The 20,014-nt window shown below is 41.0% G+C and overlaps 1 protein-coding gene across 4 annotated transcripts in view; it reads right to left on the reverse strand.

The window, feature by feature from the left end:
- The window catches only part of zufsp (zinc finger containing ubiquitin peptidase 1), a 43,605-nt gene that overhangs the window by 6,339 nt on the left and 17,252 nt on the right, over positions 1-20,014 (reverse strand). For all 4 annotated transcript variants that reach the window (XM_050045802.1, XM_050045803.1, XM_050045800.1 and 1 more), the window contains 3 exons: positions 12,537-12,725; positions 11,310-11,475; positions 8,747-8,904 (listed from right to left, as the gene is read on the reverse strand). In XM_050045802.1, coding sequence (XP_049901759.1) covers positions 8,747-8,904; positions 11,310-11,475; positions 12,537-12,725 — 513 coding nt within the window. The remainder of the gene's footprint in view (positions 1-8,746; positions 8,905-11,309; positions 11,476-12,536; positions 12,726-20,014) is intronic.

Genomic DNA, 20,014 nt, shown 5'->3' on the forward strand with positions numbered 1-20,014 from the left:
TCAGAGAGGATCTTTGCCTCCCAGTTTGTTCCTGGCGGCAGAGCAGAGTGAACCGTCTTTCTTCTCAGAGGATCTTTGTCCCATGAGAGCAGGCACTAACAGCTACTCTCCGTGTCCGCAATTTAAACAACTTGCAATTTGACAGTCACTAGAAGCACATTATGACCCTTTGTAAAAGTTTCTGTGTGGTACCTGTGTTGTACATGAGCTAACGTTAGCAGTTAAGGACTGAGAGGCTGTCCGGTGTGTGTGTGTGTGTGTGTGTGTCTGTCTGAGGAGTGTCAGTACGTTAACTTGTTAGCCGTAGCCTTGCTGTTTGTCATGTTAATGTTGAAAAAAAACAGGGCATGCTACACTGGCCGTATGGGTAGGAGGGGCATTACGGCCACACTCCGGGGCATCCACGGCACTGGCCATTTGGCCGTGGTATAATTCCTGCCCTGCGATTAGAAAAAAATAAAATAAAAAAATAAAAAATAAAAAATAAAAAATCCAAGTCGGTGCTGCTTGCCCGATCGGGCATGTCTGCGCAGGGTCTGCTGGCCCGCCGGCTATTTTTACTTGCCCCGGGCATTCGGGCAACCGTTAATGTCGGACCCTGTGTGTGTGTGTGTGTTTGTGTGTGTGTGCATGCTGTTTTTAGACCCTCCCCACTCAGCTCTTATTGGCCAGCTGAGTTTGATAACACTATACTATTGGTGGAACTACCCATGTACTTCGCTGAAAATCAGAAGATGATTCGTTAAATGCTAACTCATGCCAAGTTGTTGCCACAAAAGAAAAAAAAAAAAAAATACTAGAAATGTCCGTCTAGCTGGAGATCCGGCGCCACGCCAGAGTACTTTAAGCCCTGCATTTATGTAATATAGAAAACAAGCTAACTATGCCAACGACGGATTGGAAATGTACAACAACATTTTTTGCCGACACTACATATCAAACAATAGTCTGAGACTGTGATGTATTAAGTATCTGTGAAATGTAAATTCACCATTTCTAAGTAGAAGAGAGAGGATAATGTTATCTCAGAGCCTTATGGTGGAAAGTTTCTCCTTCTCTGTGCTGCTGCATCACGTCTGCAGCTGTCTGTACCAAAGAGTAGCGTGAAAGTCAAGAGCGCTCACTTCAAATCTTGGGACCAAAATGTCCCCAGAAGTACACTGCACACCACACTAACTAGCACAAAAAAAAAATGTATGTGTAGATAAACTGTGGTATACCTCCCTCCATCTTACCAGTGCCTAGATATCTCTCCTTTATAGAAGCAGATCAAAAGATTAGACAGCCCCCCCAAACTCGAGCTGAAATCTGATCAAACTGTATAACTAGGCAGCACTGATCAAATATAAACCAAGATTGTGTTACTGAGTTGCCTATTTCTAACCTTAATTTTTTTCAGAAACATGTTTTAGCTTACTGTTTAACTGTAATACAAGATCTGTTCTTGCCAGCCAGTCGCCTTTGTTTTAAACAGACGAGGTCTCATTACGCAGGGCTGGACTGGGACAAAAAAATGGCGCTGGCACTTTTGGCCATGGCGGCCCACTATGATTAAAATTAATGTAAAATTATTAAACCATCATCATTAAGAATTTTTTTTTTTTTCAAATATAGTAATAAAATTAATGATCTCTCTGTTTTTACTTGTTTTTGGCTATAAAAGTTAAATATCCCCATTGACCAAAAAGTAAACATCCATATTGACTGACCACCCCTCTGTATCTGCATGAAATGGTTTGGTCCTGCCTTAGCACACTGATGGTGACGGTGCCTAGTAGCAGTCAGCAGTTGCGCTAGAACACTACAGTCATCATCATGCTACCTAGTACTAAAAGAAAATCAAAAAAGGAAAAAGAGAAAGGAGAGAGAGGAGAGGCAAAAGAAAGAGTGTCAATATGTGACCCAGTTTTTCTCCAAAAAAAGTGGGTAGCCTATAGTCTGTGAGTGGTAGAAATGAACCTGTTAGCTTAATGTCCATAGTGAAATAAGCTAGCTACAGACTAGTGTTAGCCTACATTTCACTCCTTTTTAACCTACGTTTAATCAGTGCAGGTAAATGTTTAGCAAGATATTCATATTAAATCAGTTGTCCCTGCCCCTTTTACCAGACTCAACAACAGATGAGTCAGAAGCAACAGCCCTGTCTCCCCATAACTTTACCCCTCCCCATCCCAATGAAGAAGGTGAGCAACATTGTGTGAGCAGCTTACACTTACACTTACACGCGCACGCGCACACGCACACGCACACGCACACGCACAAATACAAAAACATGTAGGCTATCTAATGTATGTAATCTAGTGGTGGTGATACAGAACTGTAGACAATTAGGTCAGTGTTCGGTAGGATTTAGTGTAATTCATTTATTGGTATCAAAAATCTGCTGTTTTCATTATTTTGAGAGGATGATCTTAATTTATTTTGGTTGAAAAGTTAATGTATATTTAAGTTACTTTTTTAAGTCTTTCATTAATGTTAAGAGAATTTTCCATTTTGGGATTTTACAATAAAAATTACATTTAGACTGTAAAAGATGGCCTTTAGCACATTGTTTATGGCAGCTTTTCATCTTGCATCAAATAGTGAATTGCATACTGTATGCAGACTGTTGCATGTACAACTCACTAGCAGTAAATATTGTACTGGTAGTATTGAACTACAAGAAGCAAGACAGTTGCAAGCCTTCAAAGTTAGAGTTATGTAAAGCTTTTAATGGGTCAGTTAGGTCCTAGAGATGTGGTGACAACAGCTGCGCAGGGGGGACCCAATGTGATTTTTTTTTTCATGGGGCCCAAAATTCCTGGCGGCGCCCCTGGACACACTACATGAGATGGATGGATATAATATCACACACGACACTCGCTGAAACCATCTTCAACCTGAGCCTGAGGCTGGGGAGAGTACCACAGCTGTGGAAGACGTCCTGCGTGGTACCTGTGCCCAAGACTCCGCACCCCAAGGACTTCAGCAGCTTCAGACCGGTGGCATTAACATCGCACCTCATGAAGACTCTGGAGCTGCTGGTCCTGTCTCGTCTCCACCCCACAGTAGGCCCTTCAATGGATCCGCTGCAGTTTGCCTACCAGCCTGGCATTGGGGTGGACGCTGCCGTCAACTTCCTCCTGCATAGAGCTCTTTCTCACCTGGAGAAGCCCGGAAGCTCTGTGAGAATCATGTTCTTTGACTTCTCCAGCGCTTTCAACACCATACAGCCTGCGCTTCTGAGGGACAAACGGATCGGCCGCAGTATGTCAGGACCCAGGATTGTGTATCGGACTTGGTTGTCTGCAGTACGGGGGCCCCGCAGGGGATGGTGCTGGCACCGTTCCTCTTCACCCTCTACACTGCAGACTTTTCATACGACACCCCCACCTGTCATCTGCAGAAGTTCTTTGACGACTCTGCCATCGTTGGCCTCATCACAGATGGGGATGACAGGGAGTACAGAGAACTGAACCAGGTCTTTGTGGACTGGTGCCTGAGGAACCACCTTCAGATTAACGCGGGGAAAACCAAAGAGCTGGTGGTGGATTACCGCAGGCGCAGACTCCTCCCCCCCAACACCGGTGAACATCCAGGGAAAGGACATTGAGATGGTGACATCTTTTAAGTACCTGGGTGTTCATCTTAACAATAAACTGGACTGGACTAATCACATAACAGCACTGTACAGGAAAGGCCAAAGCAGACTCTACCTGCTGAGGCGGCTCAGGTCTTTTGGAGTGCAGGGGGCGCTCCTGAAGACCTTCTTTGACACTGTGGTGGCATCAGCCATCTTTTACGGAGTGGTCTGCTGGGGCAGCAGCGTCTCGGCTGCAGATAGGAAGAGACTGGACAAGCTGATCAAGAAGGCCAGCTCTGTCCTGGGATGCTCTCTGGACTCTGTGCAGGTGGTGGGAGAAAGGAGGATGACAGCCAAGCTGTCATCTCTGAGGACTAATGACTCCCATCCTCTGCAGGAGGAGATAAAAGCTCTGGAGAGCTCCTTCAGCGATAGACTGATTCACCCAAAGTGTGTGAAGGAACGCTATCGCAGGTCCTTCCTGCCTGCTGCTGTCAGGCTACATAACCAGCACTGCTCACAGTAAACTGCACCATGGACACTTTATGGACACTATGGACACTTTATAAACTACAAGCATTGCTGTCCCCCTTGTTGTTGTTTATTTGCACATACAATATTCACTTTGCACTACATATGCTCACTTTTTATCCACTGCTCAACATTATTATTATTATTATTTATTGCCGTTTCTTGTATTTTTTGTACTTTTTTTTTGCATGCCTAGTTTTTTAAGTTTTTAAATATTGAAATCTTCAATCTGACTCTTTCCCCTTGACTGCTGTAACACTGGAAGTTCTCAATTGTGGGATCAATAAAGGTGTATCTTATCTTATCTTGTCATTCATGAACTGAGCCGCCATTATAGGTGGCCATGTCAGGCTATAATAGGGCTGGTATCGTGTAGTCTAAACCCAGCATCATTGGCCAATAAGGCTGCTAACAATTAATTTTTTACTAATTAATCTAACCATTATTTTTTTGATTAGTTGATTAACCTAACGACTAATCAATCGATTATTTTAAAGATTATTTTTTATTACTCAATTATAAAAACAATTAATTTGCCCCAAAACTAAAATAAAAAACTCTAATTAATATTTCAATATTTCATATCTTAACATAAATCAGCACACACTGAACTGAGTTACTGTGATCTTATTAAGAGCGAATAACGCGTTTCGCCTGTGGCTTCTTTCATTTCAATATTTTATTCAATCATTTTCTCATAAGAGACAATGATAATAGTGGCATATTTGAAGATTAGTCTAATTTCCACTGTTGTGTTATGTTATTACTACTACTACTACTACTACTACTACTACTACTACTACTACTACTACTACTACTAATAATAATAGTAATAATAATAGACCCTATTTATCAGATGTGTACTGGACCTCAAATTCAAAAGGATTAAATCACTGTATATCATGGCAGCCTTTTCCCTGAACTGGAAAATCAGTGTTTTTACGTAAGTACTTGACTTAAAACTTAAAATGCTTATAACACGGATTTATTTCTTCACTGGAGTAATATGCATTTCATTTAATAACTGGCAAATGTATTTTTGCACATGCGTGGAGCAGGGAAAATAACTGAAACCATCTGCAACAGACAGCAATTTCAGTTTAAACTGTTTCCTCACCTGCATATGGCAGCTAAAGTAAACAGTAAAATATAAAATGGCTGATTAACAACGTAAGGTGACACATTAATTAGAGTTTTTTACATGAACAGCGGTGCCAAAAGTTGAAGTGACTACTATTGACAGAAACACATTCCACATGTTAATAACCCTAATAGATCATACCTGGATGGGGACAAAAAGTAAACAGGATGGTTCTGTCTACTGCTGTCTTAAAGGGATAGTTTGACATTTTGGCAAATTCGCCTATTGCCGTTATCCCTAAAGTCATATGAGTAGGTACATTACCTTTAATCGTCAGTGCCTGCTGTTTTGAGATCGGTGGGGCAGAGCTGCCTGCTGCTCAGCGCACAAAATGGAGGTGAACCATACGGCCCCCTCTCTCCCTCAAAACTAATCAAATACACCATCAAATGACTCCAAAACGCTCTAGTGGACGACACATGGCTTGCGCATTCCCCACGCTATGAAATAATAATGTATAATTAAGTAACATTACGACACATGAAGCAAATACTCAGAACTACTTTCTTGAGTAAACCACTGGGCGGAGTGACACAGTGCGCAGCTGAGACAGTGCCGTTGTTATTGCTTGTAGCCATTTGCGGTATCGTCAGCTGGACACACCAGAAGGTTTGAGGAAAGTTTACAAGTGTTTTTGTAAATCATGGTTTACACATGCATTGTAAAAGGTTGCAGTAACAAGCCGAAGACATGGAGCAAAGTGAAGTTTCACGTAGTTCCAACCAGTAATACGGACAGGATGAAACAATGGCTATTTGTGCTGGACATCGACCCCAACATGCCTGTGGAAACAGTCTGGAAAATGTTTGTTTGCTCCAACCATTTTTTACCGGAGGACTACAGTGAAAGGATGGAGCGCAGAGCTCAGGAATGGTTCAAACACTTTTCTTGAAAGATACTGCCATACCATCTGTTGGCATCACAAAACGAGCAGACGTGGTAAGTGATCGTTGTGTATTTTACTCAACAATCTCTCTGCTGTAACGTTACCTCCATGTTGAGTAACATTAGCCTACAACCCAAGCATGGTAAATAAGGCTAAAATGCAAATGTTGCTGTGGTTATGTTGTGGATAGTCCGCCATAATCAGCAGTCGGCTTCTTCTCATTAAAATCTGGAATGTCTGGAATGTAGTTCCAGCTGTGCATTTGACTTCAAAACAACTCTGTCTCATAATATTACATTATTATTTCATAGCGTGGTGAGTGTGTAAGCTACAAGTTGTCCACAAAAGCGTTTTGGAGTCATTTGATGGTGTATTTGATTAGTTTTGAGGGAGAGAGGGGGCCGTACTGTTCACCTCCATTTTGTGCGCTGAGCAGCGGGCAGCTCTGCCCCACCGATCTCAAAACAGCAGGCACTGATAATTAAAGGTAATGTACCTACCCATATGACTATAGGGATTACGGCAATAGGTGAATCTGCCAAAATGTTGAACTATCCCTTTAACAAAACACTCCGGGCTGCTTTTGCTTCAGTACAGTTGTACTCCTGTGAGAAGTCCTTTTTCAATTTGTGGGCAAGATTTTTTTTAGCTGCAGCAAGTTCTCTGAAGGAATCCATGCTCTGACCGGGTGCAGCTTGCCCAGACCAAACTGCTCCACAATGCAGTGGCTGCACAGCGCCATAAATAAGTGGAATACCCGCTTTTAATTGTGAAAATACAGTAGTTATAGTAGCAGGCAGCTCTGAAACAGCAACGCTATCTGTGTGAATACCACAAGTGTGCAAGCCCCATTAGTTTAGCAAGGGAGCTGTCACACGCTGCTCATGCAGGCAGTGTGGCCCAGGAGTAACTACTGCGATACACTTATGCACGTTTTGCAAATCAAACTATTTCTGTAATCGATGGCGTTGATTACATTGGTGAATTGCCCCACTCCTACTGGCCAAAGCTCCAACAAGAGGACCAATTAAAACAACTGTCCTTCCAAGCTGAAGAGCTGTCAGAAGTGACCATATTTGGATGAGAGGGTGGAGCTGTGGAGGAGCAAGGGGTGACTGTGAGTCCACGGACACCATCCACAGGAGATGAGTATAGCTGCAGACACATTCTGTAGGGTACACAACACTCCCCTACAAACCACACCCAACACTGTACAAGACCAACTCGTCATCATGATGAATGTCTAAGCCCTGCTACAATGCAACACTGTAATGCAGTGATACTCAACTTATGGCCCACAATCAGGTTCCGGGGGGACCTTTTTTAATTCATAATGAAAATTAACTAAAGGATTTCTTTGTACTTTGAATGTAAATAAGGTGCCAGAGTACAAGCTAAGTAAAAAAGCTTCACCACAGAGCTTGTTTATTGAAAAAAAAAAAAAAAAAAAAAATGCCAGGATTCCATGTGTTAGACATCTTTGGAAAGCTTAGAAACTACACTTTCAGAATCTGTAAATAACTCAAAATGCCTCTCGGGAGACTTGTTCCTGGTTTTTCCATGGCTGGTCACAAATGTCATCAAATCCTATACACACCCCTGCTGACACCTGACCTGTGTGAGGCTGCTGCAACTGGATTTGCGTCTAGGGCAAAGATGAGTGAGGACAGCAAACATGGAAAGGTTGGAAACAGGCAACTCATTTATATAGCAATATAAATATAGCAATAACCCACGTTATAAATCATTAAACGTGGGTTATTGCTATATGTGGCCTTATTCATTACAGCAGGGATACTCAACATGTTTTGTCCAAGGGCCACTTCTGCATAACGACAGGCCAGGGGCCAGTAAATAAACAAATATTGATATTTATCATTATATGTAATAAATGATTACACGTGAAGACTTGATTCACATTATGCGTTTCAAGATGTACCCCTTCCCATTACTCTAACCTTAACCACCTCTCTTATAACCTAATACTTCAAAGCTAGCTAATCGCTAACTTAGCATTTTCTTCAAGACTTCTACTTCCAGGCCAAGGGGCGAAGGAGGCTGACTGTGGAATGACATGTAGGTATGGTGGGCTGGTCACGTAGCAAGTGGACGCATCACGTAGCTACTCCAGCTGTAGTTATACCTAACTGAGACACAGACAGCCTGCCACTCAAAGCGCCATGCCCTTAATCATGCTTAATTTTAAGCATTAATAAAATGTTAAACATCATCCAATGAAAGAAACAATGTATTTGCAGGTTTGTTAGGACCCATTCTCGGAACCCATCGGCTGTATTCGACATTTGACTTCCGGCAGACGGCGATACAGCCTCTGGGGGCAGAACCCTGATTTTTTGGCATTCCACCACACGGAGCGTTTAACCTGGCAACAACTGCAGCTGGCTCAAACGTGATTGGTCAATATCACGCGGACTACAAACAGCCTACAACCGGAAACCAGGGCTCTTCCGCTCTTCTTCCGGAGGCAAGATCTCCGGGGTTTGCCTACAGACTCTGCATTCACTGAATGTAGAGTCTGTATACAGAGACTAATTAGGACCTAATCAGTCCTGTATAGGTATATGATGTGTGATTGAGGAATATGGCAGGTGATGTTGCTGTGTACCTTGGTGCTGCAGGTAAAGCGGGGGCAGGGAGGTGCGGATGAGTCTGGGTATCAGTCCGCTGCTCCTGCTGTACTGAAAGTACTGCTTCACCCAGTCAAACAGCCGGGTGTGGGTGTCACCTGGGCCTGTGGGCTGGTGGAAGTCAATGATGCGGGCACTGAAAACATACAAAACCAACACAAACAACACAATACAAGTCTTACTTAGTGTTACACTTAACTGATACATTACCAAGTTCAGCTTCATGAAGATTTTAAGCCACAACCATAATGTGACTAGAATGAGATCCTGCAGCTGAGATCCTGCAGCTGTAACTACGAGACAACTCATCAGATGAGTTGTAGGCAACTATGTTATTCCTGCCAATTGCTCTGCTTGATCTACTTACCATGATTTTATGTAGGGAAGGAAGCTCACCAGTGTGCATCTGGTGGCCGGGTCTTGACTAGGTATGTCCTGATCTGATCTCAAAGATCAGTACCGGGGCAGATTAAGGCATTTTTCTAAGGATCGGCTATATTAAGCAATATAGCCCCATCTCATCTTTAATTTTACAACAGCCTGTGCTGTTTTACTTGCGAAGCTTTCATGCACAGCAACATGAGTGAGCTGTCATCAACTCCACAACTCTCTGCTGTCTGTCCCTCTTCCACTCCGCTGAACTCCTGTAAACAGGGGCTGAGTTCCTCCCATAGCAAAACACTTCACACCATTAACAACAGCAAAATGCAGTATGCAATGTTTTATATGTTATTGACCAAAATTATGAGCACTCCTGTCATTTTAGCACAAGCCTTATTCTAGCTCTTTGCTTGTTCGTCATCTATGGCGCATGGTATTTCACCGCCCTGCTCGAAGGAGACACAGACAGCGGTGTGGAGCCAATTAATTTATGGGTATCAGGAAGCACCTGCGTCAGCAGAGGCTCATGGCAATCCTATAAACAAGAATAATAATAAATTAAAGAAACAAACATTAATCTCCAGACTGAGTTATTACTCATTTTATGTTTGATCTGTTTGTGATACTTGTGAACTCGACAGATTTTATGAGGGATGACACAAAGTCATGTTTCTTTAATCTGCACCTTATGTGGGTGTTCTATTTTTACATGAATTAACGAATGGTTAAGTTAATCACACACTGACTCCACTCGGTACTCTGCTGCTACGTCGCCCCAGACAGAGTGCCCAAAGTGCGCTCTGCCACTCTGGGTACTCTGGTACCAAATAATTATTTCCCTCATTGGTTATGAACTGAATTACTTAAGTGGTTTAAAATAATTAATTGACATGAGAAATTGTAAAAACTCACATCTGTCAAACATGAATTGGGCTTATTGTCCTTGGTTAAATACTTGTAGAGGCATCCCTATATAATATAATTTAGTTAGCTAACGCTGTCAGCTTATTAACTCCTTGATCATATCAGAATATAGTTACTTTTATCACTGCTCATTTTAGAGAAGCCATGGCAAGAAAACCTGTTCTTTGTTAATGTTATATAATGCATGTTTAGATTGGTTCCTGTCTGCATCCAGGCACGGGAAAATAAAAGGCTCGCTACCATTATTCTGGGAATCACAAAGCCTAAAAAAACACCCATGTTACATTTTGTTAACTTACGGTTAGGTTTCCATTCACTGTGTATATGTCTCAAAATATGCTCTCTCAATCCCTATCAATAGGGAGGCATCAAAAAATAGCCCTCTTCCTTATTACTGTGGGATATTAACTCTAGCTCAAATTCCAAAATTATATCTCACCACCTCCACTAACCCCTCTACAATCACGCACTAATGTAACATTTAACTAATCAATATTTAATTCACACTGACCCGCAAAAAATTATGATTAGAAGCACTTTTCCGCTAACTCCCCAATGTTAGATGACATGGTTTAAGAGAAGTACATGTAAAATTAATAGGCTGTTCGTGGTTAACATTATGTGTACAGTATGTACAGTGTCCCAGACTAATCTGTTAGTCTATCTGTTAATGTTCCGTAAATCTATTAATTTAGTGGGGGATAATCTACTAACATGCTTTAATGCACATGTTAAGCATATGTTAATTTGACAGATGAGGTCACAGTGACCTTGAGCTTTGACCACCAAAATCTCACCACTCCCTTGCTGAGTCCATGTGGGCAGTTGTGCCAAATTTAAAAAAAAATTACCTCAAGACATTCTTAAGATATCGTGTTCATGTATGTACGGACATTCAGACAACCCGAAAACAAAATGCCTTCTGCTTCGACCATTGCCGGAGCTGAGGCATAAAAATATTGTTACTAGCAGGCCACGTTACAGTGGCTTTAGAAAATGTTGTATGTGTTGCTTTGCTCAACTTTGATTGTTGGATGACAAAAAGCGACCGGTCCAGGGTGTACCCCACCTCTCGCCCAATGTCAGCTGGGATACGCTCCAGCCCCCCGCGACCCTCAAGAGGATAAGCGGCTAGAAAATGGATGGGTGGATGGATGGATGGATGACAAAAAGCAATATAAGACCAGCATAGGCTGTGTGCTTTAACATACTAATTAGAGGGAGTGTAGTGCTCACCTGATTCCCAGAGAGGTAAGGAGGACGTAGATCTCTGTGGCTCCGATCCAGGCTCGTGTTCCCTGCAGCCGCTGGTTGAAGTGGGAAGCACCATGTGGATCAAGGCCTTCTTTCCAAGCCTTCTCAATCATACTCTGCACCCGGGGGATACTAGGCACTGTCTTCTCTGGAGGAGGAGAGTGTCAAGTCAAAGTGAATGGCAATAAGTGAAATGTGTACAGGTGCAGACCTGGAGTCAAAAAAACACAAAGCCCTGGTTGTTACTGTTTTACTCTTTCTTAGTTTCGTCGCTCGCTTTCTTCTCATGTGATCAGTCTGGCATAAATTCAACCAAAAAAATGTTGACACTTTCTTGGATCTTGATGTACTGTACCATGCTTTCTTGGTGGTGAATTTTTAGTATGTCTGTTATACATTTCTATCATTATACATGGCTAACCAGCCAACTGTGGGTGATGTCACATCAAGATAGTTCCAGTACAGCTACAGGGGTGCTTGATGGTAGAGTCTCAGTTATCAAAATGACAAAAATCTTGCTGTGTTTTTGCACCCACTATCAACAATCCTACAGGGAGAGAGATACTAATCTCTGCAACAATAATGTCACCAGACCAAAATGCAGAGCAAGGACAAGACATAATGTGCTTTGAATAAACAGCATGGTTGGAGACACACCTCATACCATGGCAACTTACCAAAGGAAAAATAAGGAGAGTTTGTGTTTAAATGAGCATTTTCCAGTAAGCAATTCAGCAGTGAACATTAGCATAAGAATCACAAACATCAAAAGAGAAAATGACACTAAAAACTGATGACATTTTTATCTTAAATTATTTCACTTTTGGATTTTGACTCTTTGGAATAAAATCTACGACTACGACATCATATTTAGCTTCCAACTGCAACAACAAAATATTGAAGTGAATGAATTGGCTAAAGCTCTAAATCATGTCTCTGACTGACATCTTCTCCATTCCAACTGTGACCCAGTGATGTTCTTGGTACTTGTCCTGTGACCCTGTCGCATAAAAATCTAAATTTTACATCCATGCTTCCAGAGGATGCACCTAATTATTTTCTACACTAATGCTACATTGTAAACAACAAATCCATTTTGAGAGAACTGAAACATTGATGTCGCATGACTACTTATTTTGAAAGTATTTCTCATGTCACAGAATCCACTGAGAGTGAAACGTGTGTTTTGGATGCAGAGTGATTGAGTACCTTGTAGAAAGGGAGCATATGCATCGATTCTGTGCAGAGAGGAGAGTAGCATCTGGAGGTTTCTGTATCCACAGCCCCAGCCTTTATCCCCCGCTGAGGAGCAGAAGTGGTCGGTATCTGCACTCAACCACACGTGGACACTGTCTCTGCATTCAGTCTGGTAATATTCAGATAACGCTCTGACCACACCTACACCCCAAAAAAAGGAAGCTCAAGTCAGTGCATTCCAGCAGCAGGGCAGCAGTGTTACCGACAGAGCTTAACTAGAGGCCATCAGATCCCACTCTGACCAATATATTGTTCATCAAAGGTGTTGAACGCTACATGTTTAAGTAGCCTATAAATACAATCATTATGGAATTCCAGAATTGTCTTAGTCATAAACCAGCGGCAACAGGTTCAAAGGATTTATTCAAATTCAACTAAAAAGGCAGCAGTTGTGTGTTCAAACCATAGACTGTATAAAAAAGATGGATGACATGACAGTTCCCCAAAAGCCAAAACATGTCAATAATCACCTGGTTGCTGGCTGCAGTATAGGTCATAAACCCCGTCCCCTTAATGGTAGCAGATGGGACAGTGACCAAACTAAAAACTTCAGGTACACATCAAATACTCAAATACATTTTGGACAATATGGTATCTATCAATTAAGGTAGTAGTTCTCATCATGCTGATGTTTGTTCAGGTATTAATTTTTCTTAAATAAGTTTGGTTTTAACTAGTAATTTTATGTTAAATTAGAATTACTACCCTGCGATTGTTACCTCCGTGCACCAGTCAAGTTTCCATCCATGTCTGTGAAAACATGGATGCTTCACACACATTTTCGCCCGACAGCACAGAAGATCTATACCAGATCTATAACTTTGACCCCAAAATTCTAATCAGTTTATTCTTCAGTCCAAGTGAAGGTTTGTGTCAAATTTAAGATTAAGATATCATGTTCACAAAATTGAGACAGACAAGGTCACAGTGACCTTGACCCTTGACCACCAAAAACTAATCAGTTCATCATTGGATCCAAGTGAATGTTTGTGCCAAATTTGAATAAATTCCCTCAAGCTAAGATATTATGTTTATGAGAATGAGATGGATTCAAGTTTACAGCAACCTTGTCCATTGACCTTTGACCGCCAAAATCTAATTAGTTCATCCTCAAGTCTAAGTGCATGTTTGTGCCAAATTTAAAGAAAGTCCATCAAGGTGTTCTTGAGATATCAAATTCACGAGAACGAGACAAACAAGGTCACAGTGACCTTGCCCTTTGACCACCAAAAACTGATCAGTTCATCACTGAGTCCGTGGACATTTCTAACAAATATGAGTTGCGTTTTTGAGATATTGTGTTCATGAGAATTTGAGTGACTTTGACCCTCAACCATCAAATTCAAATAGTTCATCTGTGAGTCCAAATGGATGTTTGTGCCTATTTGAGGAAAGACCCTTAATGTGCTCTTGAGATATCACATTCACAAGGATGGGACATGTATGTTTGTGTGTACAGATGGATGAACAACCTGATTACATAATGCCTCCGGCCATGGCTATCGTGGAGGCATAACAGAGGGGGACTGAGGTCATGATTGACAGCTGTGTGTGCCAGTTGGTATGCTCTCTATCAATGACGCTGCTGGCAACTGGTCGGACAGATGTATGGGCGGGAACTGCTGCTGCTGCTGCTGTGAGACTGGGATTTCTGTGAGACTGACTGGACTTTACCTATCCAGAATCTCTTGAATCCTAGATTTGACTTTGGTATATTTATTCAAATTGAGTTAAACAGAGGCTACACTAACTTTATCATCAACCTGGGCCAGAAATTTAGCTCTGGATGTATAATTCTATTGGACTTGGATCATCCAGGCTTTAAGCCTTTTAGGCCTTAGGCCTTATTCTGGGCTGAGTCGTTCACTGGACTTGATCTTCATTTTGCCATGCCACCTAAAAGGCGCTCCAACAATAACTCAGAGAAACCCATCGCCATGGCTCAGGTGCGTGAATTACTTGAGCAAAAAAAAGACTTCTATAAAAAACTCCTAGAATAACAGGAGAAAAACTTTCAACTGTGTGTTGAAATTCTTGTTGATTGCTCTAACAAAAGAGCTGTGGAGTTGCTGAAAGAATTCCTCAGGGCTAGTCTGAAATTTAATCAAAAGGAATTTCATAACTTTCAAATCCACTGCAAGATATGGGGTTATACATGCAAAGAGACAAGGAATAATGCTGAAACAGTATGCAGTAGTCTCATTTCTCTCAATGACAAAATTGAAGGGCAATCCAGATAACAATATTGTCATTGATGGAAAAAAGAATCAATCAGTGAAAAATGGTCCGATTATGAGGACAAAGTAAAGAAGCTGCTGTCTGAAAAGTGACTAGGAGGGTTTCGCCATCGTCCACCGGGCCAGGTACAGTACAATACAGAACAGGCCCATTTTCGTTAAGTTCCTAAGCTGTTGGGACAAACTGGAGGTCCTCAGCAAGGCCAAAGTCCTGAAAGGCACTGACATCTTCATAACAATAATAATAATGATAATAATAATAATAATAAACTATTCATATAGTACCTTTAAAAACACAATTAAAAAGTGCTTTACAATAAAACTTAACACTTTAAAACACAAGGAGAATGAAACAAATTCAAAAGAAATAAATGAGAATTAGAATTATAACATAGCAATAAAATAGACAGCTCAGATAAAATCAGGAAATGTTTTTTCGACTGAGGTATGTTTTCAGGGAGAGACTTAAATGAAGACAGTGACTCAGACAACCTTATAATCTCGGGCAGGTCCATTCCAGAGCCTGGGGCCCTGATTTCAAAAGTTCTATTCCTTTTAGTCTTTATCGAGCTATTAGGGTGAATGCCATCATGACGGAAAAAAGCTGGACCTTTCCAGAAGAGATCGACACTGTCCACAAAAGCCATGTTATGGGCTGCACAGATGAACTCCAACTAGGTATGGAAACTGAGAGTGCAGCTAAAGTGGCTCATGCCAGGGTTAAGAGGGGGGAAGGGACCAAAGACAAAAATCCTTAGTGCCATGAAAATGCTTTTTTTTTTTTTTTTTTCAATTACAGAGACATCACAGCTGACCAAGTGGATTTTGTTCGTGAACCTGACCACACATTAAAGCCACAGTTAACTTTTATAAAAATAACTTTTTTTTCATATTTGCAATAAATGTCACATTAGAATCATGAGCAATGTAGCAGGTGGTTTTGATACCCTACTTTAAATTTTTAAATCTTATCATCATACAGTTATTATTATTTAACAACGATCAAGCTGAAGATCAATTTGAGTAAGTAGAGTAAGTAAATATTTCTTTTGACCATGTCGGTTGATACACATACTGTGGAGTGCAAAATCTTCACATTTCTTCAGCAAACGAAAACACACAGAATCACTTGAGTCTGAAGAAAGGGCAAATGTTGGCTGAAATCAGGGCCCAATTGTAGGCTTATAGCCACAGTCTACATCTGGTAAAACAGACTATGATATGCCACACCTGTCAGGTGGATGGATTATCTATCTCAGAAATATATCTCTTGAGTGCATAATAATTGTCTTTGACCTGTAACTTAAACCTGTGAAAAAAGGGGGCAAAAAAAAGTGTTGCATCTAAAGTTTTGTTTAGTGTATATTATATTCCATTTCTGCCAACATATCCCCCTAAATCCTACACACTTGACCTAAATTGGAATTAATGGATTTCTGCATCATCTTAATGACAGACTTTTCAGAATTAACATTCCAATTAGATTTAAAAAAATCTACTATATCATAACATATACTGATATTGGGTTAATGAGATTACAGATTCCAAATTAAGTGCAACAGTATTTTCAGAAATCTTGAAAATGTTTCTAAGTAACTGAAGTGGAAACCCTACATCTCATTTTCATGAACATCTAAATATACTGCGCACTTGCAACCACAAAAAAACAAACCAAAAGTGCACCACCACTCCTTGGTCACTGTGCAAAACACACTTAGCTAGGGTTGGGCGATAATACGATAATAAGGTATCTAGCGGTATCTAAAAATAGCAACGTTATCAGTTTCATTACCGTCATGAAAAAAAAAAAATCTGCCACGCATATAGGCCTATAGGGGCCTGATATAATTTTAAATATAATTTATTTCATGCCTAAATAATGAGTGTTTGTCCAGCACTTATGTATGTGTGGTTGAGTTTTCAATTTAATACTAGGGATGCACTGAAATGAAAATTTGTGGCCGAAGCCGAATAAAATTAAATGCTTGGCCGAATACCGAGTACCGAATACCAAATGCCGTTGTTTAGTTTTTCATTAGTTTTTGCAGATGAACCCCCTCCAGATTAGTGTTGTCACGGTACCAAAATTGGGACCCACGGTACGATACCAGTGAAAGTATCACGGTTCTGAGTAGTATCACGATACCACAGCGAAAATGAGGCAGATGTGCCTTTTGTCATTTATAAAAAGATAAATCACTTTTCTATAATACATCAATGATATTTCAATGGAATAAATTACTTATTGACTTATTCATACTTCAAAAACAGCATCAATAAGTGATTAACATAGGGGGGATCAAAATAAAATAAATAAATAAAATAAAAATCAACCAGCCACCCTCCTCCCCTGACAAATTAAGAACAGTCCCTTAAGTACGCTGAGGTTTGTGGAAATGTGAACGGCTCGTTTCCCCTCTGACACGTCACATACCTGTGTGCCGCCACGGCTCGGCTGTCCAGGTACTTTTGGGCAGTCATGACACCAAGAAGAGGAAATTATTGGACCTGGAGCCGGACTTCTCCGTCGCCGGTAAGCCATTACCTTGTGCCGTGGAGCACTATGGCTGCCGTATTTGACAGGAATACATTCCTGTCTGTGCCTGTGACCCCCATTCAAACCACAACTGGCAGGATTCGCCTTTCGTTTCTGCTGCTGGTTGAAATCTGTACTCGCACAGCTGCTCCTGAATGATTTCTTTTGCTCGCACAAAACTATTTTTAGTCGCAAATGCGAGTAAAATGCTCGCACCGTAGAGCTCTGTGGAAAACACGTCACTGTGTTTTAGTACCGCAGTCTACCGTTGGTACCAGTATACCCTGCAACACTACTCTAGATAGTTCAGTATTACATTCTTTGCAAACCACTTTTCTTCTATCACTCTCCAACACTTTGAAATATTGCCGCACTGCCGACATTTTAATCCAGTATCTTTGATTTTACTCCGTCTGTCACCTCACGCTGTTTGATTGCGTCATCAAAACACGCCGCTATTATTCGGCCTTGCTTTTCACTTACTCCACCGAACACTGAATGTGTGTTTTTTTGCAATATTCCGCCGAATATATTCGGTTACCGAATATTCGGTGCATCCCTATTTAATACTATCACAATTCAAAACTAATAGTAGGCTATAATGTTTCTCTTTTAACTGCCCTTAACTATTGTCAGGAGATGACATTTGGTAAAGTTTTTGGATGTGACGTCGTCACGTGACAGCTCGGACTTGAGAAAGAGAAGAAAAGATGGCAAGCCGTGCATCAAGCGAGTTGGTCCCAAAAAAAAAAAAACCCACACAACTTCTGCAAGCAGCAGCAGCAGATCCAGTGGCCATCAGAGTGGAGAAGGGAGAAGCACAACCCGAACCACCCAGCACCGCGGCCAAAGTTGTCAATCCACTATGTGCCCTGCTCCAGCTGGATAAAGTAAACATGCTGTTTTTTTTGGTGAAAAACCTTGAATAGTTTTGAAGCATAGGATGCTGCTATAGTTATAATTATACTTCGTTTTTTTTCATTTTCAATGAGGAGTAGCCTGTTCTAACGGACAGAAAAGTTCGGACTTGGAGAGGGTGAAGTATTTCCCATTGCCTTCTCAGGATAGGATTATATATGCCCATTTTCGGTTATGCCTTGTTATTTATTGTTCTGTTTTTCTTATTTGAGAAGCCCTACTGAATGCTGTAGAGCTGTGCTTTTAATTTATTTGATTTATGTTGATAGGTTCTAAAAATAAACCAACGGACAGTACCCGTTGCGGTCTCAGGATACGCTGTATAGCACACATTATCGTTACTGCCTTTGTTAATTATTGTTACTTTTTATTATTTGATAAGCCTATAAGTATTGGATACTATAGGGCTGTGTATTAATTTAATTGATATGTGTCGATTACTGTACTGGAAGTGGACTGTAGCCCACAGACAATCTGTTGTTATTTCATTCTGTTTGGCTGACTGCGGCATTTGCATTTTTAAAAAAATATTTATTAATAAAAGTTGTTAATGTTGTACATGTTTTGTTGTTATTTTTTCAGTATTCTTAGGCCTATGTAATGTTTGCTATTCTGTTTCTGAACGGTATAGGCGCAAGCCGACATTTTGGCGACTCCCTCTGAGCCCTTCAAAGTAATTTTTAATTAGTCACGGTAATACTGTATACCCCGGGAAAATGTGGGGAAGGTTTAACGGTAACAAAATTTGGATACCGCCCAACTCTACACTTAGCATTTTAAATCTTGTGTGGTGGTATCTAGAACATGGTTTAAGAAAAATGTTCACCAAAACGCTAGTCGGCGGTGGAGGACTCTGTTAAGTGCTGTAAAGTTTAGTTGATTCAAAACACACATTAAATATGGCTTAATAGAGACAATTTCAAACACAAGTACGCAAATTGGCTTCACTATAAATCGCAGCATTGACAGACAAACACTTGTCTTTATCTGGACACATTTCCCCCACCAATACAACATGCTAACGTTATTAGTACAAGTCTATGGCATTTTACATTGTATAAATTAGCCTAGCTGCCAGCGATCTTTCACTCTTCTCATATAAAACCAGGGACAACAGCAACATTTAACAAAGGTAACGGTGGGGCGTCGGTGGCTTAGTGGATAGAGCAGGCACCCCATGTACAAGGCTGTTGCCGCAGCGGCCCGGGTTCGACTCCGGCCTGTGGCCCTTTGCTGCATGTCATTCCCTCTCTCTCTCCCCCTTCACACTCAGCTGTCCTATCAATTAAAGGCAAAAACGCCCAAAAAATATCTTTAAAAAAAACAACAAAGGTAACGGCACATAATTTGACTCCATTACAACTCACAAGATTCACCGACAAAACAACTGTCTTATACTAAACATGTTTTCCAAGCAAATACATGTTAACGTTATTCGCGCCAGCCTATGGCATTTTACACTGTATAAATTAGCCTAGCAACTAACGTTAGCGATCTTTCCTTGTCTCATATAAAGCCAGGGACAACAGCAACATTTAACAAAGGTAAGGGCACTCAATTTGGCTCCATTACAACTCACAAGATTCACCGACAAAACAGCTGTCACACTAAACACGTTTTCCAAAAAATACAACATGCTAACGTTATTAGCGCCAGCTTGTGGCATTTTACATTGTATAAATTAGCCTAGCGATGAGCGGAGATTTCCTCTGTTCATATGAAGCCAGGATGAATCCCGA

This window comes from Epinephelus moara, chromosome 6 (genome assembly GCF_006386435.1).
Source record: "Epinephelus moara isolate mb chromosome 6, YSFRI_EMoa_1.0, whole genome shotgun sequence".
NCBI lineage: Eukaryota > Metazoa > Chordata > Actinopteri > Perciformes > Serranidae > Epinephelus > Epinephelus moara.